We start from the raw sequence: 23,836 nt of genomic DNA, 5'->3' as shown, positions 1-23,836 counted from the left end.
GAACAATTCCTGTGAATTCAAGAGGTCACTAGCTTATTATGGGTAACATTTAGGGACATTCATTTTGTCAATGAATGCAAAGCATTTTGGATTGGATGCAGTGGAGAGACAGAGTGGCAACGTCACACTTTTCACCTCCTCTAATCAGAGAACGCTTTGCATTTATTGATAGCATTCAGCCTGGGTTCACACTAGTGCAATCCCAGATATCGCATGTGATTCGCACCTGCACCGCAGTTGCTGATCACACGCGATCTCTGAGGAATGCGAGTTCAGCCATACAGTTGTATGACTGAATTCACATTGGATTCACACAGAAAATAGTGCAGGGACTTGTTTTTTTCCTGCATTAGAATGAGATTGCATGGGTGTTCTCACCTATGTGATCCAATTCCTGTGCGAGTTCGCACTGCGCTCTGTGAACTAAACTGGAGGTCACATGAAACCCCTAGCGATTCGCACAAGGCAGTGTGAACTGCCAGTGAGAGAGGCGCGATGAGCTGGAATCGCGTTGGTTCCCACATCACACTAGTGTGAACCCAGGGTCAAAGTGTTCTTTGAGTGGCACCCCTGTGGTCATAAGGAAAGGGAAAGGAAGGAAAAGGGCAGCCACTGAGAATAGAATTTGGAAGCCAGTGGAGATCTTGTAGTAGCTGATTACAGTGATTTCCAGCAGCTAGAGGGATTTGATAAGGTATGACACATGCATACTTGGGTAGAGCATAGTACTTACAAGTTACAGGGTACTTACAGGGTATTTACAAGCTGGAGCATAGTAACTATGCAAAAATGTCATACCTGAAAATCAACGTTGACATTAAAGATAAAGCTTATGCTGGCTTCACTTAAAGCACTAACATGTAACCTGAAATATGAAATAATAAATTAACCTTGGCTCTTTTTGTCGGCATCAGCCTGTGGTTCAGCTAATTGTGAAGTTTTAATATGTTCCTCAGCATGTTCATAAGCATACTGGCATCCATGTGCCCTTTCATATGGATATGTGTGATAGCATGATATGATCATGCATTCCAGTATTGGCATGCATGCTACTATATAAAGATAGGGAATATAAACCACCAAAGCCTTCTATCCAGATGGAAACAAAGACTCTTGGACGTGATTTGGTTAATACAAGTGACCTGTATATCTATTTTCTGTCGCATTTTTATTTCTATAGTCTGTGTCTCCACTTCATTTCCTGAGGATGGATCACGTCATCTCAATTTTGCCCTTGAAGAAACAGATTAATGCTCTTAGTGTTTAAATTGAAGTAAGGTTACAATAAACCATAAAGATACATGCAATGTTTTTGAAGTCAGCTTGGCTTAGCTGTGAAATAATGATATAACATCATATTATGCGCTGGTATTAGGAGCTGTACTCAGTCTGACTTCCTGTGTTTTTTCCAAGCTCAAAGCCCAAATGATTGGTTCTCCAGATCCTTTACACAGCAAGCACACTTTACAGCTACCCTAGTATCAGGACACAGATAAATTGCAAAGATGACCCTGACCTCTATAAGACCTACATTCCTGTACAGCGATGGAAGCATGTTAATCAGGAAATGATGCTTGTTAGTTACAGTAAATGCATTATTGTAGTAACCAGGACAAAAGCTCTCATGAGCGGAAGTGATTGGATTATGATAGGAAAGATGTTTTATCCATAGTTAGTGAATTGTTATGATTTATATGAGTTATGTTAATGTCTAACAGTTCTAGCACTGGACAAAAAGAAGTAAATCTTTTTTTTTTTTAACAAAACATGCTTTAATACTTCATAAGGCACAAATATTCACTCTGTTCGTAGTTCAAGATCTTAGCTTGCATGTACAAAACCCTTGCATTAGTTACTATATAATGATATTAATAGCTTAAAAAATTTAAAATATAAAAATATTTCAGTTTCAGTTCTAATTTTTGTAATATTTTGTAGCGTTTGTTTGGTATTTAGTAGCGTTTGGTTGGTAATTTCTTTACTTTGTCATGTTGAAAGTATTTATAAGTTAGTTGAGCTATGTTTATTGTCTTATCCAGGGCTTTTTTTCTCAAACAATAGATGCCGGAACTCAACCACGGCCCCCCAAACCCCCCCGCACCCACACACACCCTCCAAATAACATCAAATAGTGGGTGTGGTCAGTCAAATTTTACGAACAGTACGAGGGTCTTAAAGGGTTATTAAATACCAGGATTGCATTACATACAGAGTACACTGTTCAGGGGGGTTACCCACAGAGTGCAGAGCTGTCACTTGTAAACACAGAAACCAGACTTCTGTGTTTACAAATGATTGTGGTGAGCAGCCCCCCCCCCCCCCCCCCAGGGTCTGAGCCAGAGGTGGTGGAATTGAGTACCACCAAGCTCCCCCTGAAAAAAAGTCCTGGTCTTATCATACAGTTTTGCATATTATAGTGCTGATTCTCAGTGTTAAATAATTGGATTAAAAGTATTTAATTGCTTCAGTAAAATAATACAGCCAATATTTATATCAAAATCTTAACTTTTAGTACTAGATAACTTCTTAGCTTGTATACATATTCTGAGAAATATGTATATCTGCTGCACAGTTTGGCCTTCATGCCAAGTTGTTGTTTCTTATGTTAAAGGTAACTTAGAAGTCTAAATTAATTTTATTGATATTGCTGACATAAACATAGGTTATGTCTTTGGAATATATTGATGACATCAACTGGTGTTGAGAACACTTATTTCTCTATTGTGCAAGGTTTTATTCACATTCTGTATTAACATACTAACACTAAAATGTGTTTAAATGCATGCAGTAACAATTATTTAAATGTTATGTACATTATTATGGTTTTGTTTTAATTCCACCTATAAAAAGTATTAGACACAAACTTTAATCCATTGTGGGTAAAACGTTCATGTTTAGGTTGGCAGGCTATCTTCTGGCCCCTGACAGCTCCCTGTCCCATCGATCAATGTTTTCTAATAAAAATCATGAACACAGCAGCATCTATCAAGGAAGTCCATCTACTTCTTACTGCCCTTTGCGTTGGCATAAACTTAAAAAGTGGGCTGAGGCAACCTTCATGGAATACTCTGAAGACCAGTTGGCCTGGGGTTGTCAGACATGCAGGCATGCCCATTGGCATCCTACAACTGAAATACTAACTGCACTGTCAGACCTCAATTTGGAATCCTCAAACTTTTTAAGCAAAGCATCACTTTACTGTCTGTCAGACTGTTGGAGGCCAAGATGTGGCCACTTGCAGTAGCAAATACTCTGGCATCATATTTCAATAGAGTAAAAAGTACCCCGGGATGAGAGGCCAGTCAAAGTAAAAAAAATACCCTGGTGTCAGAGGTCAGTGGGAGTAAAAAATACCCCAGTGGCAGAGGTTATTGAGAGTAATAATCGCACTTTGTCCATGGAAGTAAAAAAGCCCCTTTGGTAGTGGTCAGTGGAAAAATTCTCAGGTCAGTAGATTTAAAAAAATAATAATACCCCTGCATTAGTGGTCTGTAAGAGGAATAGTGGTAGGAATAGGCATCAGTGGGATTTGGAAAGCCCCCAGTATTGGTGTTCAGATATATCATGGCTAAATTTATGGTGGCATGCAGGAAATCATTTGGCTCCAAAAGTGCTCTGCACTCCAACGCTTAGCTCCCGCTGCCACCGTGCATAAGAAAAGATCCTGCATTTCAACATCAAGATATTTCCTTTCTGTACTCTGGTACCAATATGATCACATAGATGTGCTTTTTCAAACAATTACGGTTACAGTATATCAAATCATGACCATTATTAAAATCTGTCCTTTTTCTAAGTAAAAAAGTAGCAGAGCCTTTACAACCTAGATGAGGCCCATCAATCTGTTGGCCTAGCTGGCAAAAATATTGGGTGTGTCCCTGTAGTACAGAAGGACAGGTGGAGTCTCATCAGCTTTTCTACTTGTTCAAATATTACCTTGTCTATGAACAGCTATTCTACATTCCCATTCTATCATTACTGTATTCAGAATTTATTTCCATTACCATAAAGCTGAAACAAAAGTTTTCATTTCACAATATGCTTCTGCTGCTACAGTTATTACAGAACTGTCTGTTTCCAAGTGTGCACTATAGAAAAGTTGCAAACCAAAATTAATATTATTCTTTTTACCGCTTACTATAGCTGCAGAAGGACCTCCACAAAACATAAATGCTGTTGCTACCTCTCCACAAAGTATTAATATCAGCTGGAGTGGGCCAGCCATCATAACTGGACCAACGTCATATCTAATCAACATATCTACGGTAAGGGAAGAATGATTATCATTGCTGATTTTGTGTGTATTGAACATATATGTAACATTGGACAGCAATCTTGTGTTGTAAGGATATAGCCCTCAGATTCACAGAAAGTACAGATCTGTGTCATATTGAGGTACATCTCCAGGTGTGATGGCTATTTCTTCATTTTTTCTTTCTACACAAAAGATAAAGGATTCTTAATTTTGCTAGATTTGTTTTATCACTTACATGGCCTGGAGTAGCATAAAATAGATTAGAAATGGGCATTTGTAAAAATCGAAATCCTCAACCTGAAGTTGCTATAATTGTGCAATTTTACCTCTAGAGCAAACATTTTAAACAATGACAGGCTATAGGGTCATAGGACCCTATAGCCTGTATATAGGGTGCATATGCAGGCTATCCTCTGCTCTGCCTGTGATGGACTGGTAACTGGTACTCTTTCCTGTCTGCTGGAGAAGGCAGATAGAACCAACAAGTAAGAGAGATAAATGGGTTGTTATAATAATTCAAATGTGTACATTCAGATTGTTTACAGCTGTTCATTAGTAAACATTTTAATAAGTTACCTTGCGCAGTGCTTCCATTCGCCTATTGCACAAGCCAGTCAATGCACCTGAAATATCCTTAAATGTAAACCTAATAAAAGTGAAGCGCTCATTAATATAAATATATATATTAATCACATAAGCAACAGGTCAGCAGCTCCCATGTTGCACCTCCATATTCCGCAGCTCTTGCATGAAAAGACTCAAAGAGATATATGCAAAAAAGATCCGATAGTATAGTATTACCAATTACTTTTTAATAAAAAGGAGTAACACTCACAATGCGCAGAGACACAAACATCACAGCATGCATATCCGCAGTGTAGATCTGTCAGCTCAGCAAGATGGCACCTAGCCCCTCCCAGCATGATATCATCACACAGGTCCCACCTTTCTCATGCGTATCGCCCCTCCAGGCTTTCAGCCCCAGAAGGATTTACACCCTTAATAACCAGGCCATTTTTTGCAATATGGCACTATGTCGCTTTAACTGACAATTACGCAGTCGTGCGACACTGCTAGAACCATTAAAGGGACCACCGTACGGGCATGGTGATTTGTGCAGTCGAGTCATTCTGCGGTGGCTAGTTGGCAAGCAGTTAAAGCTCTGAAATATCCTACTGCTGGTACCTTGCTGTTCATTTAGCAAGCATCCTGAAATAGGAACAAAAGCTTGGTATTTTCATTTAGCCAGGGTATTGAACAAAAAAAACCCCCCATAGATCCATACAGGGATCTCTCCCCAGTGGCGACTCCCCTGTCAGAATACACAGATCCACGCTGCAGCCATTGGCCGCAGCATCTGATCAAATGCTGGTTCTCCAGCAGGACTGTTCAATAGAAGCTGGTTATTAGAGCAGAGAGGGGAACACATATCAAAATTCATGTGGTTTCTGCTGAACTGGCAACATTTTGATATGTGTAAACCCTTTTTTAAGGTTACATTGTGATGCAGTTCTATTGGTTGTGGCTCCCTCTTGTAGTCCAAGAAATAGCTATTGCCTGAAAAAAAGTCCTTTCTACACCTAAAGCAAAAGTGCTGAAGTGCCCCCCTCCCTCCCATGCTCTGTTTTGCCCATGCACTTCCTTCCTGATCATTTTATTAACCATGAGTCAGTGTTCTATATTTTCAAGTTACAAAAATTACTTAAAATTAATTAAATATATTTAATTAGACTTTGGGTTCCTGATATCTTCACATACTGTCTAACCTACAGGGTGCTATACATTCTCCATATATAATCTTAGCCAGGGCCGTCTTTAATATAGCTTGGACCCTGGGCAAATTTTTTCTTGGGGCCCCCACCCATGCAATTTCCCTCTCCACCTACTCTGAGACATACAACAAATAGCAGCTTGACTTAAAATCAGTTTTCCATATCAGATCAGGCAGCAATTGCGATTGGTTGCCAGCAGTTACAGCATATCATTACTGCTTACTGACTAGTTGCTAGAGGTTACAGCACACATTACGGCTCACTGATTCGTTGCTAGAGGGTACATCACATCACCTCCTCACAGCAGGGGAGTATAATATACATAGGAATGATGCCTTTATGTACATATCAATGCCGACAGCCGCAGCTATTTACTCAGTATTGTCACCGCAATTTGCATATGAATACTTGTTATTTACATGTAAACACAGGGTCTGCAGGTGAGTCATCTGTACACAACAATAAGGCAGAGCTGGGCAGCATTAGTACCAGCACTTCACACTGAGATATTGGGACACAGAACAGGAATAAAACTTCAAGGGACAAGGGAATTTAAACCTGGATAGTTGGCAAGTATGAGGCAGCTGTTTTGGGCCCCACAAAATGACAGGGCCCAGTGCAGCTGCCCCTTTTGCCCTGCCTTAAAGACGGCCCTGATCTTAGCCCTTGTACACACGGTCGGAGATTCCGACGGAATGTGTCCTATCGGACCGTTTTGTCGGATAATCCGACTGTGTGTGGACTCCATCGGACTGTTTCCGTCGGAATATCCGACGGACCAAGTTTTCCAACTTGTCTATAAAATTTTCCAACAACATGTTCCGATCGGACATACTCCGATCATGTGTAGCCTACTCCGACGGACAAAGTGCCACGCATGCTCAGATCAAATTCCTAGACCAAAGCTATTGGCTACTAGCCTGAACGTAGTCCCATCATAACAAAATAACATCATCACGTTATGTACAATCGGATTTTCCGACAACTTTGTCCGACCGTGTGTATGCAACAGTTTCAGACAAAATCCGTCGGACAAAATGCGTCGGTCAAAATCCAACGGATTTGGTTGTCAGAATGTCCGACCGTGTGTACAAGGGCTAAGTGTGTACATTCATCAACAGAAGCTAGGTCTTTGCAACCTTCAAATCCTGCATTATATTCCTAAACCTGTAGCTGCCAGGTTTGGGAAGTGCCTGCCCTTAGTGGTTTGTTTTTCCAGTCCACTGTGCTCTAAGGCCCCATGCACACTTGAGAAATGCTGTGTTGTGTTTTTGACATATTTTAATGAGCTTTTTTTTTACAGCATTTTTGGACCGGTAATATTCATTGAAATGGGCCGTCCTCCTTCTGCTGCAAAAATGCACTAAAAAGCTCATGTACCAAAATTTGGCACTGAGCCAAGCGTGTTTTGCGTAGAGCCTTTTTCTGGCATTTTGTCACATGGAAAATGCTCAGCAAAATTTACGATTATTACCCGCATTTGGGGTGCCATTAAGAAATAATGGTCCTGCAAGCATGTTTTCTGTTTTAGCACATTTTTTTGCATGTTTACAGAAATGTGGGCAGAAATGCTTGTTTTTGCCCATGTTTCTGCTACACCCAGGTGTGAATGGGGCCTAGAGCCTATTACACACGGCCAAATGTTGGGCTGACAGCTCCTGATCAGCACTCTCAGCCAATGGCTGAGAACACTGACTGGTTTGTTAGAACAGCAGCTCTGACCAGGGCTGTCAGTTTCTTTATTCAACCCACTGGGTTGAACGAAAAAAACCTGATAGCGTGTATACCGTCATATAAAGTCCGCAGATGGGATCTCCCATCCTGGGTGGGTATCATATGACATCTTTGATTTCTTGCCACTCCTGCAGGCACTCGGGGGCCCGCAGCATGGAGATTGGGATGAGGTGTGTCTCTCGGACACAGCCCATCCCAGATCTGTGTAAAGAGCCAATAAAAAACATCTCTTTACTACGTGACCGGCTGTGTCCAATCACAGCCGGTCACATGTACTACCCATGTGCACGGTGCTCATACTTGCCCCTAGGGCGCACACAGAGCTGCGATCGGGGATGGGGCTTGTCACACTGACACAGCCCAACCCTGATTGCAGTAAAGAGCCAATGAAATTGGCTCTTTACCATGTGACCGACTGTGTCCAGTCACAGCCGGTCACAGAATGTCAACAAACCGCCGTAACGAGATGTTACCGGGTTCTCCTCCTCCCATACCGATTGTATATGAGAAGGAGATTGCAGTAACATCTTGTTACCGCTCACAGTGTACACCAACCACACTGAGTGCCCCCCCCAATTAAGAGGGCCTGTCACTAGCCATCAAAGTACCTGTCATCACCCATCAAAATACCTGTCACCGCCCATCAAAGTACCTGAGTACCTGTCACAACCCATCTGAGTACCTGTCACAGCCCATTTGAGCACCCAAGTACCTGAGTACCTGTCACAGTTCATCTGAGTACCTGAGTACCTATCATAGTCTATCTGAGTACCCAAGTACCTGGCACAGCCCATCTGAGTACCCGAGTACCTAAGTACCTGTCACAGCCCATCTGAGTACCTGCCACAGTATATCTGAGTACCTGAGTACCTGTAACAGTCCATCTGAGTACCCGAGTACCTGAGTATCTGTCACAGTTCATCTGAATACCCGAGTACCTGAGTACCTGTCAAAGTTCATCGGAGTATCCGAGTACTTGAGTACCTGTCACAGTTCATCTGAGTACCAGAGTACCTGTCACTGTCCAACTGAGTACCCAAGTACCTGTCACAGTCCATCTCAGTACCAGAGTACCTGTCACAGTTCATCTGAGTACCCGAGTACCTGTCACAGTTCATCTGAGTACCCGAGTACCTGAGTACCTGTCGCAGTTCAACTGAGTACCTGTCACAGTCCATCTGAGTACCCGAGTAACTGTCACAGCTCATCTGAGTACCTGAGTACCTGTCACAGCCCATCTGAGTACCTGTCACTGCCCATCTGAGTACCTGTCACTGCCCATCTAAGTACTTGTCACCACCCATCAGAGTAACCGAGTACCAGTCACCAGCCCATCACAGTACCCGTGTACCTATCAGTAGCCCATCAGAGTACCCGAGTACCTGTCACCAGGCCATCAGAGTACCCGAGTATCTATCTCCAGCTCATCAGAGTACCCGATTACCTGTCACCAGCCTATCAGAGTAACCGAGTAGCTGACACCAGCCCATCAGAATAACTGAGTACCTGTCTCCAGCCCATCAGAGTACCCGAGTACCTATCTGCAGCCCATGCCTCATAGAATATACGTTGGGGTGTTTGTTTTCCAAAATGGGGTAATTTTGTTGGTAATTCCACTGTACTGGTGCTCCAGGACCTTCCAAAGTGTGATAGATGGGAATGAAATGAGATGTGTAATTTATGCTCCTAGAACGCCTGAAGGTACTACTTCAATGTTGGGCCTCTGTATGTGGACTGGCTGTGTAAAAGTCTCACACATGTGGTATCACCATACTCAGGATGAGTAGCAGAATGTGTTTTGGGGTGCAATTTTTGCTATATACATGCTATGTGTTAGAAATACCTTATAAATTGACAACTTTGTGTAAAAAAAAAAAATATATATAATTTCTTTCCACGTTTTCTGAAGACTTGTGTAAAAAAAATAACCATTCAAAAGACTCATAATGCCTCATAGAATATATGTTGGGGTGTTTGTTTTCCAAATGGGGTTATTTTGTGGGTAATTCCATTGTTCTGGTGCTCTAGGTACTTCAAAAGTGTAATAGGTCATTAGGAAATTAGATGTGTAATTTATGCTCCAAGAACGCCTGACGGTGCTCACACATGAGATATTGCAATAATCAGGAGTATTAGAATGTATTTTGGGGTGTCATTTTTACTATATACATTCTTTGAGTTAGAAATATCTTATAAACTGACCACTGTGTTAAAACAAAAAAAAAAATATGGTTTAATTTTCTTTCCACGTTTTCAGAAGACTTGTGTAAAAAAATTAACCATTCAAAAGACTCATTATGCTTCATAGAATAGACATTGTAGTGTTTGCTTTCCAAAATGGGGTCATTTTTGTGGTTAATTCCATTGTCCTGGTGTTCTGGGGCCTTCACAAATGTAATAGGTCGTTAGGAAATTAGATGTGAAATTTATGCTCCTAGAACCCCTGATGGTGCTCCCTGCATGTTGGACCTCTCTGTGTGGCCAGGCTGTGTAAACGTCACACACATGTGGTATTGCCATACTCAGGAGGAGTAGCAGAATGTATTTTGTGGTGTAATTGGAAATATGCATATGCTGTGTGTGAAAATTAAGACAATTTTGGGAAAAAAAAAATCGTAATTTTCCCAAGAATTGTGGGAAAAAATTACAACTTCAAAAAACTCACCATGCCTCTTACAAAATACCCTTGACTGTCTACTTTTCAAAAAGGGGTCATTTGGGGGGTATTTTTACTTTCCTGACATTTCAGGGCCTCAAGAAATGAGATCTGTCAGTGAAGCTGTCGGTGCATCAGGTGTGATCAGATGTGATCAATTTTCAATGATTTGCACCATAGTTTGTAGACTCTCTAACTTTCACAGAGACTAAATAATATCCACTAATTTGGGTTATTTTTTACCAAAGAGATGTAGCAGTATACATTTTGGCCCAAATTTATGAACAAAAATGACTTATTTGCAAAATGTTATCATAGAAACTAAAAAAAATTGTTTTTTTCCCAAAAGTGAATCCGCTTTAATTCCTTCTTGCCAGAATGCCAAGCTTTTGCTAACCGGTAAAGATCCAACACTACCTAGTGATCACAGAGCTTACCTGCCCTTTCCCACCTCCCACACATTATTATTGATCAGTGAGGCACCTCATGTATGGCAGTGGTCAACAACCCTGTCCTCAGGGCCCACTAACAGGCCAGGTTTGCAAGATAACTGAAATTACAGGTGATATCATTTGCTGTTCAGTGATTGCAGTATTCTAGTCTGCATCTCCCCAAGATAATACATAAAACCTGGCCTGTTAGTGGGCCCTGAGGACAGGGTTGAGGAACACTGATATAAGGGGATTAGGGGAGGAGGGGGGGACATACAAGTAGTGGCACCACCTGTAATTGTCAGAGCTTTGGCTACTCAGAAAAGGCCAGCATTATTGCTAAAAGTAGTGGTCCTGTATACCAACAGTATGTACTATAATATTTAGCAGTACATAAATTCTAAATCCTGTATATGTTGCTAGAGAAATACATTCCATTCGTTTAGGCAGCCCCTAATTTGAACAAAGCGGTGTCACTGCAATTGTTAATGACACCTTTTGTATAGTTCCTTTTAGCACCTCTTCCATATTCTTTTAGTATACACCTTATTTCTTTTTATCATTTAATATACACAACTTTGTTAAAGAACAATGGCTGTTCTTGTTTGCATAGACATTATTCTTTATGGCAGTTCCCTGTCTTAACTGTGGTACACGAGTCATGCTGCCGGCTCTGAATTTAAGTAGAATGAAATGAAGGCTGCAGTGGCTCTAAATAGGCAGTACAGTAAAGAATACTAGCACTGTAGATCTCAGGGATGGACTGACAACTCATGGGGCCCCCGGGCAATACTAGATTATGGGGCCCCCAGGCAATCCGAGATTATGGGGCCACACAGTATACAAACACACAGTATACAATCACACAGTATACACATACATGTACACACAGTATACACAGACATGTTTCTATTGGCTGAGAAGGCACTGGAAAGGTGGGGCAGCTATAATCTCAGGATTTTTAGACCAAAAGGATGTCGGTAAGGGACATTTCAGAGACAGATGTAAAAAAAACACAGATTTTTACATACTGTCTCTGGTTTTACTGAGGCTGGCAACCCTGATGGGGCCCCCTTGTGGCTCGGGGCCCTCGGGCAATGCCCAAGTGGCCCAATGGTCAGTCCACCCCTGGTAGACCTGCAGTCTTAGGGGGTTAATACTGCTAAAGTTACAGGACTGACATCTGTGAGACAATTACTTACAATGCACATGTTGCCTAACAATGCATGCTAGGGACAGTGATTCCAAATTGTGTTAAAGACATAGAACACCTACAGTATATATTACCAATTTAGATTTTTCGCTAGAATACAACTATAAAGCACTTGTGTTGGTAATTGCAGATTTGCTACCTATGCAAAATTATAGTCCCAAACTTTTTTTTAAAGTTATGTGATAGGTATATAGTATTCATATTTGTAGCTGCAGAACTCTTGGGAATAGGGTGTGAATTTTTAGTTCACAAATAGTTGTAGGGTACTAGAATTCTGTCTGGAGTGCAAGCTCAAATCCAGCCCTACCTCGTTAGAAACTGGTTTCAATCACTATATTCTGACAAACTGTTAGCCCTTGTACACACGGTCAGAGAATCTGTCGGAATGAGTCTTATCGGACCGTGTCGTCAGATAATCCGACTGTGTGTGGTATGCATCAGACTGATTCCGTCCGAATCTCCGTCCGACCCAATTTTCCAACATGTTGGAAATATTTCCCGACCAACTGGGCCGGACGGACCTAATCCGATCATGTGTAGAGCATTTTGATCGGACCAAGTGCCACGCATGCTCAGATCAAATTCCTACATCAAAGCTATTGGCTACTAGCCTGAATGTAGTCCCATCGTAACGAAATTACGTCATCACGTTCTGAAAGATCGGATTTTTCGCCAACTTGGCCCGACCATGTGTATGCAACACTTTCGGACACAATCCGTCGGACTAAATCTGACGGCCAAAATCCGACGGATTTGGTTGGCAAAATCTCCGACCGTGTGTACGTGGGCTAAGACCCCATACACACTAATGCCCTGTACACACGGTCGGACTTTCCGACGGAAAATGTGCGATCGGATGGTGTTGTCGGAAAATCCGATCGTGTGTGGACTCCATCTGACTTTTTCGGTTGGAATTTCCGACACACAAAGTTTGAGAGCTGGATCTAAAATTTTCCGACAACAAAATCCAATTGTTTAAATTCCGATTGCAATTCCAATTCGGATGGACAAAGCGCCACACATACTCAGAATAAATTACGAGATGAAAGCTATTGGCTACTGCCCACTTTATCGTCCCGTCGTGTATGCAAGACAAGTTTGGGCCAAAATCCGTCGGAAAAAATCCGATGGCTTTTGTTGTCGGAAAGTCCGACCGTGTGTACAGGGCATATTAGATTTTCTGCAGATTTTTGTCTTCAGATTTACTAAAACCATGTAGTGTAAGGGCCCGCCTGATTGCATACAAATTTAAACTCTTAAGGTTTGACCTCATATTACATGGTTTTGGTAAATCTGAAGACAAAAATCTGCAGAAAATCTAATAGTGTATATGGGGTCTAAGTCACAACAGCAGTAAATTCCTTAATGATGACAAGACCATTCCTTCCTCAGCACATTTTGTGACACAAAACTTGTACAGCAGGTAAGTAACAGCATCCAGCCTCCATGCAGTCTGAAACTGATCCTTCTTTAGACCTTGGCCCTCTAGTGTTGGTATACATGCAGAAAATCATCCGTCCTCAAATGACTTGGCAACAATTAGAATAGTGCACAGTGCTGTGCAAGAGGAATGGAGAGAGAAGCAGATCCCAGGAGGATCAGTGTGTATGTTGGTTAAGGTAAAGCAATATTAGCACATATGGGGTACCTGAAGGGATGCAGGAAAGCAGTGGATCATCACAAAGACTATATCTGTGAAATAGTAGCAAACCTTTGAAACAACATGATGCTTTGGGAGACAGAGAGTGGGAAGTGGTTAATATTGGGTGACTCACAAAAAAAAATCAGCAGATTTGATGGGCCTGTAGTTAATGATGTGGCTAGTAAGCAAAGTGACAGGTAAAAAAAAAAAAAAAAGAGTTAACAGATATGCACAGTGCCTCCTCTGCAAGCAATACTACTATAGTCTAAACATTGCTGTGATCAATTGCAGCTGGCATTCAGTGTATATCTTCAGAACTATTCAGCATATTAAGTAGCTACGTACAGTATCTCACAAAAGTGAGTACACCCCTCACATTTTTGTGAAAATGTGATTATATCTTTTCATGCGACAACACTGAAGAAATGACACTTTGCTACAATGTGAATGTACAGCTTGTATAACAGTGTAGTCCCCTCACAATAATTCAACACACAGCCATTAATATCTAAACCGCTGGCAAAGTGAGTACACCCCTAAATAAAAATGTCCAAATTGGGCCCAATTAGCCATTTAACCTCCCTGGTGTCATGTGACTCGTTAGTGTTACAACATCTCAGGTGTGAATGGGGAGCAGGTGTGTTAAATTTGGTGTTATCACTCTCACTCTCTCATACTAGTCACTGGAAGTTCAGCATCGCACCTCATGGCAAAGAACTCTCTAAGGATCTAAAAAAAATAATTGTTGCTTTACATGAAGATGGCCTAGGCTATAAAAAGATTGCCAAGACCCTGAAACTGAGCTGCAGCACAGTGGCCAAGACCATACAGTGGTTTAAAGTGGTTGTAAATTCTTACAGACCACTTTTTGCTACAGGTAAGACTATAATAAGGCTATAATAAGGCTTACCTGTAGCTAACCAGGATATCTCCTAAACCTGCACGGTTTAGGAGATATCCCCTGTATTTGCATGTGCCGACTTCATCGGCACATGCCCACTGAAGCAAACTGAAGCAATGGCATGTACATGCCATTGCTTCAGTGAGTGTGCCGTTACTGGTGGCGGAGTGACGACAACGCGGCTCCGGCCAATTACAGAGCCAAACCGCGATACCCGGAAGTAGCCCCCTATCGATCTTGGATGAGTATTACATAATGAGTTAGTATGCATAGCATACTAGCTCATTATGCCTTTGTCTTGCAGGTGTTATTTTTTTTTAAAGGGGTTTACAACCACTTTAACAGGATAGGTTCCACTCAGAACAGGCCTCGCCATGGTCAAAGTTGATGGAAGAAGTTGAGTGTACCTGCTCAGAGTCATATCCAGAGGTTGTCTTTGGGAAATAGATGTATGAGTACTGCCAGCATTGCTGCAGAGGTTGAAGTGGGGGGGGGGGGGTCCGCCTGTCAGTTCTCAGACCATACACCACACACTGCATCAAATTGGACTGTATGGCTGTTGTCCCAAAAGGAAGCCTTTTGTAATCACTTAAGCCCCAGAAGATTTGGCTGCTCAATGACCAGGCCATTTTTTGCGATATGGCACTGCATTGCTTTAACTCACAATTGCGCGGTTGTGTGACGCTGTACCCAAAAACATTTTTTTCCCACAAATAGAGCTTTCTTTTGGTGGTATTTGATTATCTCTGTGGTTTTTACTTTTTGCTCTATAAACAAAAAAAGACTGACAATTTTGAAAAAAAAAAAAAACACAATATTTTGTATTTTTTGCTATAATAAATAGCTAAATTCTTTTTTGAAAAAAGTTAATTTTTTCCTCAGTTTAGGCTGATATGTATTCTTTTATATATTTTTGGTAATACAAAATTGCAATAAGTGTATATTGATTGGTTTGGGCAAAAGTTATAGCGTCTACAAAATAGAGGAAAAATTTATGGCATTTTATTTATTCTTTTTTTTTACTGGTAATGGCAGTGATCAGCGATTTTTTGCAGGACTGCGACATTATGGAGGACGGATTGGACACTTTTGACACATTTTTGGTACCATTGGCATTTATACAGCGATCAGTGCTATAAAAATGCACTGATTACTGTGCAAATGTCACTGGCAGGGAAGGGGTTAACAGTAGGGGGCGATCATGGGGTTAACTGTGTTACCTAGGGAGTGATTCAAACTGTATGGGGATGGGACTGCCTGGTTGAGTAGAGCGATCATTTTTCATACTTTGTATGAACAAAGGATCGTTCTCCTCACCCCTGACAGCACGGAGATCTGTCTGTTTACAATGACAGATCTCCATTCTGTCTCTGTGTGGAGTGATCGCGGGTGCTCAGCGGTCATCGCAACCGCCGGACACCCGCATTGCCTCCAGCAGTACATGCGTGCCCCCTAGTGGTCAAAGGGCGAACTAACATACAGCTATGACGGTTCGCCCAAGGGTGCCAATCTGCCACAGCTTAACTGCGGCAGCTGGTCAGTAAGGGGTTAAAGATAATGAACAGGAAAGCCCGCAAACAGTTTGCTGATTGAGGACATGGATTACTGGATTACTGGAACCATGTCCTGTGGTCTGATGACACCAAGATAAACTTATTTGGTTCAGATGGTGTCGAGCGTGTGTGGCAGCAACCAGATGAGGAGTACAAAGTCAAGTGTGTCTTGCCTACAGTCAAGCATGGTAGTGGGAGTGTCATGGTCTGGGGCTGCATGAGTGCTGCCGGCACTGGGGAGCTACAGTTCACTGAGGGAACCATGAATGCCAACATGTACTGTGAAATACTGAAGCAGAGCATGATCCCCTCTCTTCAGAGACTGGGCCGCAGGCCAATATTCCAACATGATAACGACCCCAAACACACCTCCAAGATGACTACTGCCTTGCTAAAGAAGCTGAGGGTAAAGGTGATGGACTGGCCAATCATGTCTCCAGACCTAAAACCTATTGAGCATCTGTTGGGATTCCTCAAATGGAAGGTGGATGAGCGCAAGGTCTCTAACATCTACCATCTCCGTGATGTCGTTATGGAGGAGCTGTGTGTTGAGTTATTTTGAGTGGACAGCAAATTGACACTGTTATGCAAGCTGTACACTCCCTATTTTATATTGTAGCAAAGTGTCATTTCTTCATTGTCACATGAAAAGATATAATAAAATATTTTAAAAAATGTGAGGGTGTACTCACTTTTGTGAGATACTGTATTTTCTTTATGTTAATCACTTTATGGGGAATACAGCCCTGATTACCCTACCCAGCCAATGTGCCTAAGGCTGCCACCGCATTTTCCAATATATCTGCCTTGTGTATACAACAGAATAAGATAATCATAGGTCTATATTCCACCCAAAAGAATTTCAGATAAAAGTAAACAAGTGGACTTTGTGAAAAGTTCTGCTCAGTTGCAGTCTCTGTCTACTTATACTTGGCAATTTACTCATCGTTTTCAAAAGAGTTTTTCTTCGGTCATGCTTTACACACTATGATACTTTGGTTTTCAGAGTGCTCTGAAGATAACAGTAAATGTATGCAATTACTAACGTTTATTTTAGTTTATGCATTCCTCCCAACTTTTTGAGATGGAAACGAGGGACACCTATAAGAAAAAGTATGTAGGCATAGCACACACCCCCTGCTACGCCCCCTTGAAGGAGAATTACATTTAAAAAAATGATTAGTTAAACCCACAAGTGCTTTTTTTACCACTGCTATTCCTTTATACTGTGGAATTTACAAATGCAGCAATTTAGAAATTTTATGAAAAGTTTAGCGCTGGGGAACACTTTTTGAACGATAAAAAGTGCATTTTATATACAACTATCTAGATCACATCAAAATTAGGGACAAATGTGATGGAAAGAGGGACAGAGGAACTTTGTTCCAAATCAGGGACAGTTCCTCAAAATCAGGGAGCTATGGTTTATGTACATATGCAATATACTGTAGCTATGCTAGCTGAAATGGCAAAGGTTTCAAAGAACACCTTACTGGCAATAATGGAGCAGTGAGTGGGCAATACAGGTGGAAATTGAAGCAAAACTTGAAGGTGAAGCTAGGAAGAAGTGCAGATATGTTCGAGGTAAACTAGTGACCGCATAGAGGTCAATGACATTGCTCAGGGGACAACCTTAGTAAAGGGTGCACCTATAAGAGACCCAAAATATTATTCTGTACATGGGCCTTTTGCAGTATATGGTTACTCCAACATTATGCAGTGCAGGAAGAATAGTTGTTCTTTGGAAAGACGTTCAGTCTAGCGTTCTACAAAGGTCATCATATTGCATCTTTGGCACTGGCCTGATAAGCCATACAATTTTCCAGGGTAAATTGCCTAATAAAGAAATTGTTGATTTAGTAGATAACTCAGTTAACTATGCATTGCCTACTATTTCTTTTAATTGGTTACCATGTGATTAATATGACTATTAAAACATCTCTGACAGACAAAGGGATACCGTTAAAATTTTAGGCTGCTGAAGAGTCTTAAGATAAGAGCAGATTCTAATTAAAACTAAACAGTTGGAGATGAAGCAGATAAAGCAGCAGACACATGAAATCTGAGAGCTGGAACTACTAAAATGAAATTACAACTACATCTTACAAACATTCATCCCAGAGAGGAAGGATTGGGCTCTCTAGCATAAAAAGGGAGGCTTTACTACACATTTTCCATGTTAAGGGGACAAGGGCTGAGAATTCTAGGAATCTTAAAGCCCTCTCTATAATAAGGGAGACCCCAGATATCCATCAGAGCAGGGGTCTCCAAACTTTCTAAACAAAGGGCTAGTTGACTGTCTTTCACACTTTAGTGGGGCCAGACTGGTAGACAATTGGAAGTAGAAAATGTCCCGGTATTAGTGGGAGTAAATTATCTCCCATCTTTGGTGTCAGTGAGCAGAATTGTGCTCCATTGTTGGTGTGATGGTATGGGAAGAATTATACCTCATCATTGGTGTCACTGGGAGGAACAGTACCCCATTATTGGGGTAATTGGGAGAAACTATGCCCCATCCTTGGTGTCATTGGGAGGAATTGTGCCCCATCTGTGTCATTGGGAGGCACCGTGCCACTTCATTGGTGTCAATGAGGGGAATTATGCCCCAATGTTTGTGTCAGAGGATGAAATATTGGATAAAAGCGAGCAAAGGGCCACATCCAGCGCACGGCCAGCAGTTTGGAGACTGCTGCCCTAGAGGAATGTGTGCAGGGGTACATCAGGACCCCTGTCTCATTCCAACAAAGAGTTAAATGTAAATAAAAACACTCATGCAATGTGACAATTTTAATAAAATACAAAAAATGTAAACAATGCCCCCTGATATAAATTCATCATCAATCATATTGTCCAGCAATGTAAATCTAGGGTTAATCACAATGATCCAGCATACAACAATATTTAACTACTAGCACAATGGCCAGTCATCTCACAATGTTAACCACCACTTATCTGGGGGCTTCCAGATTCCTTTAAAGTGGTTGTAAAGCTCAGACATGAAATATTAACAATGCTTATCCTTCTATACTGTGTACTTTTCTCTATCCAAAGCACTGAGCGTGATTTCTCTCTTCTGCCTCATTCCTCTGTTATCTGCTTGAGTCACTTCTGACAGCTTTTCTCAACTCCAAGAGATAATTGTTAATAGCCATTAGTTCTCATTCTTAGAGGTGGCTGGGGACCTAGGTAGGTATGTAGGTTTTTTTTTTTTTTTGAAACCCCATACTTCTCTTCTAAGCAGCCCATATATAAGCAGGTTTTTTGTCATTCACACCAGTGGGTTAAATGAAAACAAAATTACTCAATTCCCCCATCCACAGCAGGGAGACGTTTCCTTCCTATCAGAATATGCTGATCAGTGCAGCCGGCTATAGCCTGCAGCGCTGATCAAGTGTTGAAAATCCAACAGGCTGGTGGTATACAAGTCGATTGGTAGGTCAACTTCTGTAACACTAGCCTGCCCATACATGGATCAAAATTCGGCTGGTTCCTGTATGTCCATATGTAGGCTTTAAAACATGTACAACAGAGTAACAGAGTTGTAAATCAGATCAATGAAGAGATTGTCTTTTTGATGTCGTAGGATTTATCCAGGTTTGAATTCTATAAGAATAATGTAGAGTACATCAATAAACATCGAAAAGTGTATGATAATGTATAATGTGTATGTATAATGATAGTCATGAAGACAAGCAGCAACACAGGAGAGTCAGAGTTAGTCCCTTGCAAAACAAAAACTGACACTTGAATGGCAGGGGCGATGGCATGGGCTACAAGAAATATCACCCTGTAGGTGAGAGTAGAGAGGGGAATGCCTCTAATGGGTTAAAAAGGCTGTTTCTGTAGAGATCCAGATTGTTAGGCAAAAGGTCGGGTGACTGACAAACTTGGTAAATGGAGAAACAAGAACACAGGAAATAACATAGAATAGGGTTTGCCAATAAACCTAATGCTCAGGCAACAGGTGTTGGTTCTCAGTACAGCTAAATAGCGAGCTTGACTGACGGGCTGGGTGGGGACTTATCCTGTAGTTGCTATTTAACCCAGTAGGGGCAATCAGGCAATGTCTTTACCTTCTAGTCCTGGAATAAAGCATGCTTAGCAAGAAAGAAGAGACCACAAGCTAACAGAACCACAAATAGCAGATCTACTTTACTGTTCATTTATGACAAAGATAGTCTGTTACAATGGTCACTTTAACAACCCAAATATTGTGGCAGAATCACCTATTTTGTTGTGGAAAAGGAAAGAACCAAACATATTTATATGTTAATGCAGCTCAATGTGTAAAGCCTAAGTATATTAAAGCAGTTATTGAATTACTACAAAACAACTTAACAGACTGAATGGGAGAAGTCAATCGATTCCACTATCCTTATAGGGGAATCTATATTGTCAGCTATTTATTTAGGCACGCAAAGCACCCAGTGCTGCCTGAATACCCAAACAGAGACTGTATCTGATAGGATGCAGTCACTGTTCAGCTGACAATTTTCCACCCAATTAGCTTTTGTCATGCTGGCAGGAATTGGCCAAACAAAAGATACAGCAAAGGATATAACAGTGTAAAACTGGCCAGCAGCAGGACAGTTTTAATCAGGGATGATGGGCCTAACCAAGGTATGCCTAACTTTTATTATATCTATGGGGATAAGAGTCGCAGTAAATGTGAGTGATGTCATGTGAGGTGGTTTAGGTGCACACTGTTCTTGCACTTCATTTTTTAATTAACCTTATCTTATCTTAAATCTTAACTTAAATGTTAGGTTTTTATTTTTTTAAATAACAAACATGTCATACCTACTTGCTCTATGAAATGGTTTTGCACAGAGCAGCCCCAATGCTCCTCCTTTTGGGTACTCAGCTGGCGATCCTGGCTCCTCTTCCCCGAGAAGTGCCCCTATAGCAAGTCACTTGCTATAGGGGGGCTAGTGCATGCTCCCTCCCGAGCCCCACAAACAGAGCATATCTCGACCCGCCCCATTGGCTCCCACTGCTGTGTCTGGGCCAATGAAGAGGGAGAAGGCAAAGAGAGCTGCTGCAGCTTGCACATCGCTGATGTGACGTCGGGCTCAGGTAAGTAACTGGGAGGGGGGCTGGGGGAGCAGCACACTGAAGGTTTGTGTGCCTTAACTGCTTCCCAACCGACCAATATACGTCGGCAGAAGGGCATGGAGAGGCAGAATCACGTACCTGTACATTGCCCTTTAAAAGGCTTGCACGCCCGCGGGAAGCTCCATGAGTCGGGTTGCGGGGATACCCGCGATCGCCTCACGGGGAGGAATGGGGAGATGCTAAAGTAAACAAGCATCTCCCTGTTCTGCCTAGCAACAGTGACACTGATCTCTGCTCCCTATGATTGGAGCAGAGATCAATGATCTGTAAAACACAGCCACGCCCTCCACAGTTAGCAAGACGCCCCTAGGACACACTTAACCCCTACACTGCCATCTAGTGGTTAACCCCTTCACTGCCAGTGTCATTTACACAGGAATCAGTGCATTTGTATAGCACTGATTGCTGTATAAATGACAATGGTCCCAAAAATGTGTCAAAAATGTCCAATGTGTCTGCCATAATGTCGCAGTCACGATAAAAATCGCTGATCGCCACCATTTAAAAAAAATATATATATTAATAAAAATGCCATACAATGATCCCCTATTTTGTAAACGCTATAACTTTTGTGCAAACCAATCAATAATCGCAATTTTTTTTTTTTTACCAAAAATATGTAGAAAATATGTATCGGCCTAAACTGAGGAAAAAAAAAAATGTTTATACATATTTTTGGGGGATATTTATTATAGCAAAAAGTAAAAAATAATGAGTTTTTTTTCAAAATTGTCGCTCTTTTTTTGTTTATAGCACCCAAAATAAAAACCGCAGGGGTGATCAAATACCCCCAAAAGAAAGCTCTATTTGTGGGAAAAAAAGGACGTTAATTTTTTTCTTTGGGAGCCACGTCGCACGACCGTGCAATTGTCAGTTAAAGCGACGAGGTGTCGAATCGCAAAAAGTGCTCTGGTCAGGAAGGGGGTTAATTCTTCCAAGGCTGACGTGATTAATGCAGAGAGTAAAATGAAAATAACTCATTTAATGGAAAACAGTAGCTTAGGTGTTGGCAACTGAAGAGCTAGCTATCAGTCAGGTCTTGCGCGCAGATACAAAGGCTTTGTGAGTATACAGATCTGTACATACAGTTGGAGCACATAAGAAAAAAGCACCCCAGAGTTGCAAGAAATCAAGCATAGTTTGTGAAAAAAATGTAATCCCAACCACTAAAATGTCATATAAGCTATATCCACTGGTGATAATGATATAAAGTCCTTGTTTGGGTATTTTGTGTTATGGTGTAACCTGCTTGTCCCCCTGTCCCATGCCTTCCGAAATGAAAAAAATAAGCTCCTGTGCTGATGCATACTGCCTAGGAATATCACACTTACTTTTTGTAAGTGCAACCAGCACCAATATATATTATGCCCTACCCCCAAATTCAGTAAGATACACAGAATTTTGCTCCCTACATTCTGTGAAGGGCCGAAGCCACGATGATGTCACTCCCTCACATGCGTGCAGGAGCCGCATTCACAATATGGGCCTCGGAAGGAATGGCACCTGTGGCTGTTCCTTCAGAGCGCATGCGCCAGTGATGTCACTAGCTGCATGCAATGTAAATATCTCCTAAACGGTACACGTTTAGGAGATATTTTTACTACCTATAGGTAAACCTTATTATATGCTTACCTATAGGTAAATGTCTGCAAAGGAAGTTTACTTCCTCTTTAAATACTTACACAGAAATAGATAATTCTATACTCAGACAAAAAAAGTAAAAAAAAAAAAATATATGGGCAAACTCCATAAACGCCTTAAACCACTTGGTCTTTTTTTTGCCGTCACTCTTCTATGTTTCTAATTACTTTAATGCTTACTAATTACTAATTACTTTAATGCTTACTGTTATGTCAGTGTTGCCAACCTCCTGCAGCACAGAACTCCTATTAAAAGCAAATCGATATTTAAACAGTATAAACACAATATGGAAACACTGACAATACCAATAACATTTGCCTGGTTTACAAATAAAAAGGCAACACAACATGACGAATTATCAGCCCATGATATTTACAGATAGTTGTAAAAATCACTATTTTTTACAAACTGCCCATAAATTTACTGACAGTTGGCAACCTTGTGTTATGTTTATATTAGCAATAGGAATAATCACATAGAACAGTATGTTTACAATAGAATTAAACCCTCAGAATTTTTAGTTTAACACAATGAGCACAAAAAAGAAACATTATCCAGTAAACTATTTGCAAAAAAGGCTTGCCCCAGCGCTTGTAGGTTACAATTTTCAATGCTGTTAGCTCCTGCTCTCTCAATGCTGCTTCCCTGAATTTCTGGTCATCTCAGAAAAGGGTTAAAAGTGGGCAGTGCAGTCTCAAGCCAGTTTGTTAGCTTGGAGAAAGGAGAGAGGATGAGTAGGGAGGGGAAGGGGAGTGCGTTGTGCCATCGAGCAAGACACTACAGCGATGCCTGGAGGATCGTTCTGGAACCCTGCTGTCCATCTGACATTTACCATGATGTGCCTTCTTTTATCCAATTTTGAGTGAGTGCATTACTACTTAAAGAGGAAGTAAACCCTGATGGGTTTACTTCCTCTTTGTCTC

At 41.3% G+C, this 23,836-nt stretch overlaps 1 protein-coding gene across 4 annotated transcripts in view; it reads left to right on the top strand.

Moving 5' to 3' along the window:
- Window positions 1-23,836, top strand: part of PTPRQ (protein tyrosine phosphatase receptor type Q) — a 429,454-nt gene that overhangs the window by 287,717 nt on the left and 117,901 nt on the right. For all 4 annotated transcript variants that reach the window (XM_077471954.1, XM_077471952.1, XM_077471951.1 and 1 more), the window contains one exon: window positions 4,144-4,265. In XM_077471954.1, the coding sequence (XP_077328080.1) occupies window positions 4,144-4,265 (122 nt within the window). The remainder of the gene's footprint in view (window positions 1-4,143; window positions 4,266-23,836) is intronic.

The sequence above is a fragment of the Lithobates pipiens genome, unplaced genomic scaffold (genome assembly GCF_037356315.1).
Source record: "Lithobates pipiens isolate NorthernLeopardFrog02 unplaced genomic scaffold, aLitPip1_a1.2 Scaffold_8, whole genome shotgun sequence".
Taxonomy (NCBI): Eukaryota; Metazoa; Chordata; class Amphibia; order Anura; family Ranidae; genus Lithobates; species Lithobates pipiens.
The sequence above is the reverse complement of the archived record's forward strand: the minus strand, read 5'-3'. Positions and strand labels throughout refer to the sequence as shown.